The sequence below is a fragment of the Dendrobates tinctorius genome, unplaced genomic scaffold (assembly GCF_039654945.1).
Source record: "Dendrobates tinctorius isolate UK_male_01 unplaced genomic scaffold, ASM3965494v1 ptg000208l, whole genome shotgun sequence".
Taxonomy (NCBI): Eukaryota; Metazoa; Chordata; class Amphibia; order Anura; family Dendrobatidae; genus Dendrobates; species Dendrobates tinctorius.
The window spans coordinates 1,709,817-1,722,309 of record NW_027361875.1 but is presented as its reverse complement, the minus strand read 5'-3'; the positions used below and the strand labels follow the sequence as shown (position 1 = coordinate 1,722,309).

The window sequence follows — 12,493 nt, the reverse complement described above, 5'->3', positions numbered from 1 at the left end:
GCTGAGTAAAAGGAATACATTTTGTCTTTCAAATCAGATGTTAAATTTATGGATTGTGGTTGTAGCGTGTTATCTAGAAATATTTTTCCATATTTCGTTATCTGCCACCACACCAGCTCCAGGTTTATGCGGGTCCTTATGTGAGAGAGTCCCAGGGGCTCATCTTTGCTTTCGATTTTTCCTCTTTGCCTTACAAGAACTATAGTTTTCTATTTTTTAGTTGATAATAACATGTTCTGATCTCATATCATTTTTATTTTAACAAAAAAACAGATTACACAAGCAGATTTATCAAATGTTATTGTTACAAAATCAACAAGAGCTTGAATACTTATTTCCCCCACTGTGTGTGTGTGTGTTTGTGTGTGGGTGTGTGCATATATATAGAATATATTACACACACAGTGGGGGAAATAAGTATTCGATCCCTTGTTGATTTTGTAAGTTTGCCCACTGACAAAGACATAAGGGTAGGTAAATTTTAACATTGAGAGATAGAATATCAAAAATAAAATCCAGAAAATCACATTGTATAAATTATATCAATTTATTTGCATTTTGCAGTGAGAAATAAGTATTTCATCCCCTACCAACCATTAAGAGTTCTGTTTCCTACAGACCAGTTAGATACTCCTAATCAACTCATTACCTGCATTAAAGACAGCTGTCTTACATATTCACCTTTATAAAAGACTCCTGTCCACAGACTTAATCAGTCAGACTCTACCCTCTACAACATGGGCAAGACCAAGGAGCTTTATAAGGATGTCAGGGACAAGATCATAGACCTGCACATAGCTGGAATGGGCTACAAAACCATAAGTAAGATGCTGGGTGAGAAGAAGACAACTGTTGGTGCAAAGTACGAAAATGGAAGACATACAAAATCACTATCAATCGACACCGATCTGTGGCACCATGCAAAATCTCACCTCGTGGGGTACCCTTGATCATGAGGAAGGTGAGAGATCAGCCTAAAACTACACAGGGTGAACTTATTAATGATCTCAAGGCATCTGTGACCACAGTCACCAAGAAAATCAGTGGTAACACATTACGCCGTAAATGTTTAAAATCCTGCAGTGCCTGTAAGGTCTCCCTGCTCAAGAAAGCACATGTGCAGGCGTGTCTGAAGATTGCCAATGAACACCTGGATGATTATGTGAGGGATTGGGAGAAGGTGCTGTGGTCAGATGAGACAAAAATTGAGCTCTTTGGCAATAACTTGTAGGAAGAGAAATGCTGCCTATGACCTAAAGAACACCATCCCCACTGTCAAGCATAGAGGTGGAAACATTATGTTTTGGGGGTGTTTCTCTGCTAAGGGCACAGAACTACTACGCCGCATCAATGGGAGAATAGATGGAGCCATGTACCGTAAAATCCTTAGTGACAAACTCCTTCCCTCTGCCAGGACATTAAAAATGGCTGGGTCTTCCAGCAAGACAATGACCCAAAACATACAGCCAAGGCAACAAAGGAGTGGCTCAAAAAGAAGCACATTAAGGTCATGGAGTGGCCTAGGCAGTCTCCAGACCTTAACCCCATAGAAAACTTATGGAGGGAGTTGAAGCTCCGAGTTGCCAAGTGGCCGCCTCAAAATCTTAATGATTTAGAGATGATCTGCAAAGAGGAGTGGACCAAAATTCCTCCTGACATGTGTGCAAACCTCATCATCAACTACAAAAAACATCTGACTGCTGTGCTTGCCAACAAGAGTTTTGCCACCAATTATTAAGTCTTGTTTGCCAGAGGGATCAAATACTTATTTCTCACTGCAAAATGCAAATAATTTTATATAATTTATACAATGTGATTTTCTGGACCTTATTTTTGATATTCTCTCTTAATATGAAAATTAACCTACTATTAAAATTATAGACTGTCCTTGTCTTTGTCAGTGGGCAAACTTACATAATCAGTGAGGGATCAAATACTTATTTCCCCCACTAATTATATATATATATATATATATATATATATATATATACTGTATATATTATTTTTTTAAATTTAATTTACTTAGTGAAAAGGGGAGTAATTTAAACTTTTATATGTTTCAAATGTATATATTTCTCATAGTTTTTTTTAACCGGTAACCACTTGTACAGTTCACCGCAATACTGTGATAAGTTATGAGCATCTTCGCTTGACCCTTGGCTGCTATGCCACACTATGTGCTTCCCATATCCAACCTCTTAAATGCTGTAGTCCCAATTGACAGCAGCATCTGAGCTCTAACACTGCTGTGCTGGAGATCTCTCTCTGATCACAGCTGTTAAGGCTTGGATGCCGGCTGTTCAATACAATCCGCACCCATGCTTTATGGAACACACTCCGCCTCTCTGCTGGCTCCATGCTTGCAGTGTGGGCCCTCTGGACATGGTGTCCCCTGAACCCTGCCTGGATTCCACATGTGCTGTCACCATCCTTGCGTGCCACAATTTAGAACATCCTACTAAGCTTGCCCTCAGTATATAATTACCCGATGTGCCTGGTACCTACGGTACTTCACTCTATGCTGTTTACACTTTAATTTAAATGGTTCATGGTGTAACATAAAATACTGGTCATACACAATCAGATGTAAGCATTACTTTTTATATACCGTAGTTTATTATTTTTTTTTGTATTTTCTAAGTTAATATATTTTTATCATTATCTTTAATACTCACTGTTATTGGAAGTAGCAGTCTTGGCATTAAGCAACAACCATCTGAGAGTATATACTGTCTATGTGCCTACCTAGTGCACCACTGGCACCTCATCTAAAAATGTTCATACCTTATATATCATTCCAGGCCTATATTACATTTGATAATAAATGATAATGAAGCATTACATGTGTTAGTGATAGAAGACGCTATGATAGGTACATGAGTACTGCAAGGAAAAAAGGCAGAAAAAAAAAGGAACACTGTAAAGACAGGTACTATTTTGTACTGACCTATGCACACCTATTAGCAAAACTAAACTCAAGATTAAAATCGTTTAAAGTAATCTGATCTTTTGTGTAAATTCTAACCTGGATCTTAAAAATACAGTTCCTTAACTTGGACTCCTCTAGATCATCGACACATTTCAACTAGAAGAACTAAAGGCCAAACCTGCAAACAGTCCAATGTGTATAAATAAGGGTCTCCCAACTCTCCCCCAACAGATGCCATCAGGGGAGATAAGAATCCGGCGCATCTGATTTCAATATGTTGATCCTTTTAAGCCATTGCCAGTGGAACTTGGCAGCAGCTTTCTCATGGGGAACACATGGTGGAATCGGGAGAGATAGGTGTCGGGTGAACGATCAGTTGAATCACTGTCCGGCTATCAATTATGTATGGAAGGCCTAATGAGGATCTGTCACCATGTCAAACAAGGACAGTTATTTTATACTAATTTATATGCTGTTTACAAGAGGGAATGTCACACAGGATTCTCTGGGGGCTTGTCTTTCTGCTGCACTACATTATTACCCTATGAGCAACTCTCCCTTGGCAAAGACCATAAAATAAGCACTAAATGAAAACTTCCATCATTCTAGAGTCACATGGCGGATTTAAGAAAAATAAGAGCAAAAACTTGTCATCATTTTTGCCCTGATAAAAGGTCCTCTTTAAAGGAAATACAGATAATGCGTTGGTTAAAGGGAATCTGTCTGTAGGATCAACCTTCTAAATAGTCTACATGGCATGAAGGTCATAGGAAGCTGAATAATATGATATCTGCAATCCGATATCTTATTCCAGAGAAATCCATGTTTTTCTTTATATAGAAATAAGCTGTTAATATCTATGGGCTGGACAGAAATCTCCCCGAGAATCTGCCTCCAGAGGTCATTTTACATGAAAGGAGGCATTACTAGTGTGAGACATGTAATGACTGACAGTCTGCTCTCCTAATCTACTTGTCTCACATTGGTAATGCCACATTTCATTTAACATAAGCTCTGGAGAGTCTCATGGAGATCTATGTCCGGCCAATAGATCTTAACAGTTCATTTACATATAAGTATAAGGTGGATTTCTCTGGAATGAGATATTGAATCACAGATACCAAGGCATAATTTTATTCATCTTCCTATGACCTACATTTTCATACAAACAGCTTAGGAGCCTTGATCCTACAGATAGGAGATACCCTTCAAGGTATGACAGTTGTAGCCCCAAAATCACAAATTAGGATAGTTAGCAAGTGCCTTTTATGTTCTCTACATTGGCTAAGAAAGTCTACAAAACCTACAAAGAAAACCACCATTACTCTCGACTTTACTGTACATTTTATCAAATGATTATACCCCAGAAGTGTCTCCATCCATTGCATTTGATGTCCCCTAGTGCAGAGAGGGGTTCACATTTACATGGGCGCTCCCATAACAGTCTATGTGAGCTTGCATCTCCCATTTAGTATTTTAGGTTGGTAATGTCTAATTTACAGCCAAATATTTGCTTTATTGCAACTAGGGTCAGTATATTGGACACCCATAGAACAAATTTGTGGCAAATTTGTGAGAGATTTTTGTGACTGTCCCTTTCATCGAAAGTGGACTTGCAGAAATCCATGCACATGCTACAAAAAAAAAACAAAACAAAAGAACATTGGAATGTACGGAATGGATTTTTAGTTATGAAATTTCTGCAACAAATCCACTGTGTGAGAACTTACCGTGTTGATGCAAATGTCCATCTAAAGGAAATATGAGATCATAAGACTTGTAAATGGCGCTATAAGAAATCTGTAGCTCGGCTAAGACCTATATAATTACATATTCATATAACAATGGATTTTTTTTGCCCTATTTATAATTTACACCTCGGCCGGTGATGATAATCGGTATGCACTAGACTTGCATCAAAGTAACATTACAACATCACAGCTTTTTAACACTTGCGAAAATCAGCCTCTGTTTTTTAAGTCCCTTGTCAATTGCTGGCCTGCAGCTTTCTCTTGTGGCTAGACGAATTAACAAGATACATCGTGGCTGTGCCCCACCTTGGCTGTAGACCAAGCTATAACAGCTACACAATATATTAAAAAGATATAGGAATTTGCTCTAAGGATCTGTTCACATCTGTGTTCAGAGCCTCCATAGGCAATTCTGTCAGATTTGCTGTATGTACAATGATTCTTGCTGTCAAAACTATGGAAATGGCAAGGGAACAATGGACACCTTTGGAAGTCAATTATGCTAATCAAGGCTCATTGGTCTCTGTCATATGATTGATTGCAAGTTGTAGAACACGTACAGAAAAATAAACAATTCTTTGATATGGGCATCTTATAATGGGTCCTCCGTAAAGGGCCACCATCAAGGCATTACTGCCATTACTGGTGTATGGGGCCCAGTGAGTAGAAGGAAAGGGGGTAGGCCTGGACTGGGTGAGGCATGCTGGCCAGCCTGCGCTGGGGCAGCACAGTCGAGCCTCTGTATAAACGACCTGGTAGACTGCATGGCACGCTGAGGCTGGGGCTAATTAGTTTACTTTGCTTTATTAAGCCCCAGGGCCTCAGTAACTCACAGCCACAGTTACTTACATTGTATGGCCACAGCAGAGGGGTCTGGCCACGTCTGACATCAGAGACATCAGATGCTGCCGTCCCTCCCTGTGATCCTAAGCTACTGGCATGGCCCAGGCCCCTGTGGCACATTATATATAAATCAATAAAAATATACCTAAAAAGAGTATTGTATATTTGAAAAAATATTTAATAGGTTAGAGTAGAATAGGGTACGGTCAAAAGAGTCTAAAGTGTCGTGGTGGCCGGCTGAAAACCTCTTTTGGTCAAAACAAAAGCTGATGGCTATGTATGTGATATGGTGATGGAAACTGTTACTGTGGGATTGGTGAGGATGTGAGAATTTTTTCCAAGAGTGGGTGATGGGACTGTGGAAGTTTGAGTGGAGGCGGAGCTGGGGTGGAGCCTGGGAGGATTCTCAAGGAGCAACGACAATTTTGCCAGTATGGGGTCCTTAAATTCCTGATGGCAGCCCTGCTTCTGTAGACGCCCAACAATTAGCTAGGAGAGAGAGGCTTTAAAGAGGACCTGTCAGCAGGTTTGTTGGTTTTAGCACTTATTTTATTCCGACTGCTCTACTGAGATACTTGCCTGGCCCTAGGTGCTGGTAATCCACTAATTAAAGATACTGAAGAACTCTTTTAAACTTTCTGTTTCATCAATTGGCCCAGGTGGTGCAACAGTAAAAAAACACAACACCCACCCATTAACCCACTAACAGATTGGCATCCCTCCCTTGCTCTGCTGCCAGCAATCAATTGCCGGTGATTAGCTGCAGCCTTGATGTTTTATTGGATCTAGAACAAAACAAGGTTTCTTCTAGCTCAGGCAGAATATCAAGGCTATATCCTGGAAAAGAAAGTTAGGAGCAGAAACTACCATAGCCAAATGAAGGGGTAGTGTTGGTTCGGTAGGGCAGTATGAGATTTATTTTTCCTTATTACTTATGCACCATCTTGGGCCTATTAACAAAGTATTTAAAACTTTAACAAAAGTGCTCTTCCTGTTGCTGATTTACAGTAGTCTGGTTTTGTATTCCATAATTGGACATTAATATATAAAATTGATTTCTAGTGAGAATTTTGGTCTCTGGTGAGCTGCCTGAATGTGATTACCAAATTATTAGCTATAAAAGAAATTTACCCTCCCCCCTAAAGGGGTTGTCCGGCGGGTAAGATAAGTGATAACTTGTTGATCGGTACGCGTTCCACTTAGACCTGCAAAGATCATCAGAAGGGGGCACTTTTCTTCCAGTGACGTCAGTGAGGCTGCACGGAGTCCCCTGGCTGACCTGAGGTGAACTAATAAGCGTGGGAAAAAATGCAGAAACTTTCCCACGCTCATTAGTTCCTCTCTGGTCAGCTGAGGAGGCTGCGCAGAGATGAACTAATTCATTCTGGCAGTGGTTTACAGTGGGCTGGTCGCATTAGCACCAGTCCCGTTGTAAACCTATTATCCCCTTCTGATTGATTGCAGCGGGGGACCTGTCTGACCAGCGGAGAGTGTTATGAATGGGTCACCGAGGAGAAAAAGGCAAAACAAGCTAAGCCACAGAAAACCAGAGTGGTTGGTAACTATGCAGATTGCAGATCCCTGATCTTACCACACAACTAGCAGTAGCCGTGGAGCGTGCCTACGATGAACCTAGACGCCTCGCCACGGCCGGAGGACTACATAAGCCTAAAGCAAGAAAAGGGAAAACTAACTGCCCCAGAGCAGACCCCAAAGGAATAGATAGCCCCCACACATGTATTGACGGTGAAACAAGATGAAGGCACAAACACAGGCAGGAAAATAGGCTGAGCAAATGATGGGACCCAAACTAACTAGACAGGAAAGGAAAGGGAAAACACTGTCTGCAACCTGCAAAAAACCCTACAAAAATAATGTCCAACACTTCTGATAGCAAAATTAACCCTGAAGTCACTAGACTTCTGCCACTATATCAGCACTCTGAAATATTCCGAGACAGAGCAAAAAGAGACCGAACTAGTAAGAGACAAAAAGCCAATTGGCAAAATACTGATAAATAAGAGTGGAAATTCAGCTCAGCCCCCAGCCAGGGCTGGCAGACCACACAAAAAACTGAATAGACCAACAAAATCAAGTATGAACATTAGCAGAAAAACTTAGCTTTAGATGACTGGAACAGAGCTGAAAACCAAGAGCTGACAAGCCAGAAGGAATCACCAGCAACTAAATAGGGCGTCGGCTGTCTTAAATCTAATCTGAGAATCCTGAGATCCAATCGTCATCCTCATTCTCAGGTGGCAGATCTCCACCGATCAAACCAGCCGCACCACCTCCCGTCACCACCAGAGGAAGTCCAGAAGGGGAACTCACAACTGGTGAACCAGAGAATGAACTCACAACAGTACCCCCCCTTGAGGTGGGGTCACCGAACCCTCATCCACGCCACCAGGCCGATCAGGATGGGCCCGGTGAAAAGCACGAACCAATCAATTGGCATGAATATCGGAGGCAGAGACCCAAGAATTATCCTCCTGACCATAACCCTTCCATTTGACCAAATACTGGAGTCTCCGTCTAACCAAACGAGAATCCAATATTTTCTCTACCTCATATTCCACATTGCCTTCGACCAACACAGGGTCAGGAGGTGCTGCCATAGGAACCACTGGCTCAACAAACCTCTTCAACAGAGATTTGTGAAATACGTTATGGATCTTGAACGTAACTGGAAGAGCCAATCGAAACGAAACAGGATTAAGAATTTCCAAAATCTTATAAGGACCAATAAATCTTGGCTTAAATTTAGGAGATGCAACCTTCATAGGAATATTCTTAGACGACAACCAAACCATATCACCCACTTTAAACCGGGGACCAATGGTCCTATGCCGGTTGGAAAATCGCTGGGCCTTTTCCTGAGAGAGTGACAACTTATCCACCACTTGGTCCCATATCTGCTGCATTCTCTTAACCACCATGTCCACACCTGGGCAGGACGAAGACTCCACTTGCCCTGAAGAGAATCGAGGATGAAACCCAAAATTACAGAAAAAGGGTGACATCAAAGTGGCAGAACTAGCTCTATTGTTCAGTGCGAATTCTGCCAAGGGCAAAAATGAGACCCAATCATCCTGATCAGCAGATATAAAATATCTCAAATAAGACTCCAAGGTTTGTTCTCTCAGTCTGTCCATTGGTCTGGGGATGAAACGCGGAGGAGAAGGATAACTGAATTCCCAGATTGGAACAAAAGGCTTTCCAGAATCTGGAAACAAACTGGACTCCTCTGTCGGACACAATGTTCTCAGTAATCCCATGTAACCGAACCACCTGTTGTAAAAACAAGGGCACCAACTCAGCAGAAGATGGCAACTTTGGGAGTGGTACAAAATGGACCATCTTCGAAAATCTATCACAAATCATCCAGATAACAGTCATTCTCTGAGAGACAGGAAGATCAGAAATAAAATCCATTGAGATATGGGTCCATGGCCTCTTGGGCACCGGCAAGGGCTTCAGCAACCCACTAGAACGAGAACAGGGTTTAGACCGAGAACAAGTCCCACAGGACTGTACAAAATTCCTGACGTCACGAGATAAGGCAGGCCACCACATGGACCGACTCACCAAATCTCTGGTACCAAAAATACCTGGATGACCAGCCAATGCGGAGCAATGAATTTCAGACATCACTCTCTTTCTCCACTGGTCAGGAACATACAATTTTCCCATAGGGAAACGCTCAGGTTTATCCTCCTGAAATTCCTCCAGGGCGCGTCTCAAATCGGGCGAAATGGCAGAAAGAACTACCCCCTCACCTAGGATGGTAGTAGGTTCGGTCACACTAAGAGAATCAGCAAAGAAACTCCTAGAAAGGGCGTCTGCCTTAACATTCTTAGTGCCCGGAAGAAAAGAGACCACAAAATTAAAACGCGTGAAAAACAAGACCTATCTAGCCTGTCTAGGATTCAAGCGTTTGGCCGACTCCAGATAAATCAAATTCTTGTGATCGGTAAGGACCACAACTTGATGTCTAGCTCCCTCCAACCAATGTCTCCACTCCTCAAATGCCCACTTCATGGCTAACAATTCCCGATTCCTCACGTCATAGTTGCGTTGAGATGGGGAGAACTTTTGAGAAAAGAAGGCACAGGGATTCATCTTAGAAGTCACAGGGTCTTTTTGGGACAAAACAGCTCCTGCACCAATCTCAGATGCATCTACCTCCACCTGAAATGGAAGTGAGACATCAGGTTGCCGTAAAACTGGAGCTGAAGTAAATCTCTGCTTAAGCTCCTGAAATGCTGAGAGAGCCTCAGGAGACCAATTCAGCACATCAGCGCCCTTCTTGGTCAGATCAGTCAGTGGTTTGACAATACCAGAAAAATTACCTATAAATTTACGATAGAAATTAGCAAAACCCAAAAACTTCTGAAGGGCCTTCAAAGAAGTAGGCTGACCCAATCATAAATGGCCTATACCTTGGCCGGGTCCATTTCAATAGTCGATGGAGATAAGATAAATCCCAAAAATGAAATCCTCTGCACACCAAAGAGGCATTTCGATCCTTTAAAAAACAGGGAATTCTCCCTCAAAATCCGGAACACAGTCCGGACGTGTTCCACATGAGAATCCCAATCACTAGAAAAGATCAAAGTATCATCCAGATATATGATCAAAAACTTATCCACAAAGTCACGGAAAATATCATTCATAAAGGACTGGAAGACAGAAGGGGCATTAGTGAGACCAAAAGGCATCACCAGGTACTCAAAATGTCCCTCTGGAGTATTAAACGCCGTCTTCCATTCATCCCCATGCTTGATGCGAATAAGATTATACGCCCCCCCTGAGGTCAAGCTTAGTAAACCAGCAGGCACTCTTAACTCTGGAGAATAAACCATACATCAGAAGTAACGGGTACTGATATTTAACCGTCATCTTGTTAAGGGAACGATAATCAATACACAGTCTTAATGAACCATCTTTCTTGGCCACAAAAAAAAAGCCAGCACCTAAAGGTGACGAGGATGGTCTAATATGACCCTTCTCCAATGACTCCTTAATATAGGATCGCATAGCATCATGTTCGGGTACTGATAAGTTGAAAAGCCGACCCTTGGGAAATTTACACCCAGGCATCAACTCAATTGCACAGTCATAACTCCTATGAGGAGGCAAAGACGCAGACTTGCTCTCACTAAATACATCAGAAAAATTGGCTAGATAATCAGGAATATCATGAGACTGAGGAGAGGTGGAGAAAACAGGAGCGTCCCTAAGAACACACTGACAACCCCAACTCACCACAGACCCAGATTTCCAATCCAAAACTGGATTATGAGTTTGCAACCAAGGAAATCCCAGAACAATAGTATCATGCAAATTATGCAGCACCAAAAATTTACAATTTTCTTGGTGGTCTGGGGCAACCCGCATCGTCACCTGGGTCCAAAACTGAGGTTTATTCTCCGCCAAAGGAGTAGCATCAATACCCCTCAAAGGAATAGGCATCCGCAGAGGTGTCATGGAAAAACCACAACGTTTATCAAAGTCCAAATCCATCAGATTCAACGCTGCTCCTGAATCCACAAAAGCCTTCGTGGAAAATATGGACAAGGAGCAGATCAGAGTAATTGCCAAAAGAAACTTAGGTTGTATACTGCCCACAGCAAATGTGTGTGCAAAACGTTTCTCTAGTTTTGGGCAGACAGAAATAGTATGAGAGACGTCTCCACAGAAAAAACACAGCTTATTACGCCTTCTAAACTCCTGACGTTGTGCCCTAGACAAAACTCTATCACATTGCATAGGTTCAGACATTTGTCCAAAAAGGTGGCAACTCCTCTCATGTAATTTTGCGTTCACGTAAACGCCGATCAATTTGAATGGCTAATGACATAGAATCGTCAAGACCAGAGGGAACAGGAAATCCCACCATAGTATCTTTTACGGTTTCTGACAAACCCTTCCGAAAGAGTGCTGCCAAGGCACCATCATTCCAGGTAGTAAGGACCGCCCACTTTCGGAATTTTTGACAGTATAACTGCAGAATCCTGACCCTGGTTCAATGCCAATAGGGCTTTCTCAGCTTGATCAATAGCATTAGGTTCATCATACAACAACCCCAAGGCTTGAAAAAATGCATCCACATTAGTCAGAATAGGATCTTCAGGTGTCAAAGAAAACGCCCAATCCTGAGGATCGCCGCACAGTAAAGAGATGACAATTTTAACCTGCTGTGCAGAGCTCCCCGATGAATTAGGCTTCAAGGCAAGAAATAATTTACAATTATTCTTAAAATTGAAAAATTTAGACCGATCCCCAAAAAACACATCAGGAGTAGGGATCATTGGTCAGCAGCATGTGAATGAGCGGGATAGGCGGAAATTGCCCGCACTTCAGCAGTGAGCTGCTCCACACGATCAGACAATTGCTTAATCTCCATTAAAAAAAAAAAATCCTCCTACGGCCCCAGAGAAAAAGAGGAAAAAATATACAAAGAAAAAAAAATTCTGACACTTTTTTTTTTTTTTTTTTTTACAATTCTTTCCTGCTTTTGAGTACCCTAGAATCTGCGGTATGGCTGGTGATTCTGTTATGAATGGGTCACCTAAAAGAAAAAGGCAAAACAAGCTAAGCCACAGAAAACCAGAGTGGTTGGTAACTATGCAGATTGCAGATCCCTGATCTTTCCACACAACTAGCAGTAGCCGTGGAGCGTGCCTACGATGAACCTAGACGCCTCGTCACGGCCGGAGGACTACATAAGCCTAAAGCAAGAAAAGGGAAAACTAACTGCCCCAGAGCAGACCCCAAAGGAATAGATAGCCCCCACACATGCATTGACGGTGAAACAAGATGAAGGCACAAACACAGGCAGGAAAATAGACTGAGCAAATGATGGGGCCCAAACTAACTAGACAGGAAAGGAAAGGGAAGACACTGACTGCAACCTGCAAAAAACCCTACAAAATAATGTCCAACACTTCCGATAGCAAAATTAACC

The 12,493-nt window shown here is 42.0% G+C and overlaps 1 protein-coding gene across 3 annotated transcripts in view; it reads right to left on the bottom strand.

The window, feature by feature from the left end:
• The window catches only part of SLC8A3 (solute carrier family 8 member A3), a 463,850-nt gene that overhangs the window by 42,708 nt on the left and 408,649 nt on the right, over nucleotides 1-12,493 (bottom strand). Inside the window, exon 4 of one of the 3 annotated variants that reach the window (XM_073554155.1) lies at nucleotides 4,660-4,680. The exons of the other annotated variants lie outside the window; for them this stretch is intronic. Coding sequence (XP_073410256.1) covers nucleotides 4,660-4,680 — 21 coding nt within the window. The remainder of the gene's footprint in view (nucleotides 1-4,659; nucleotides 4,681-12,493) is intronic. 3 annotated transcript variants of the gene reach the window in all.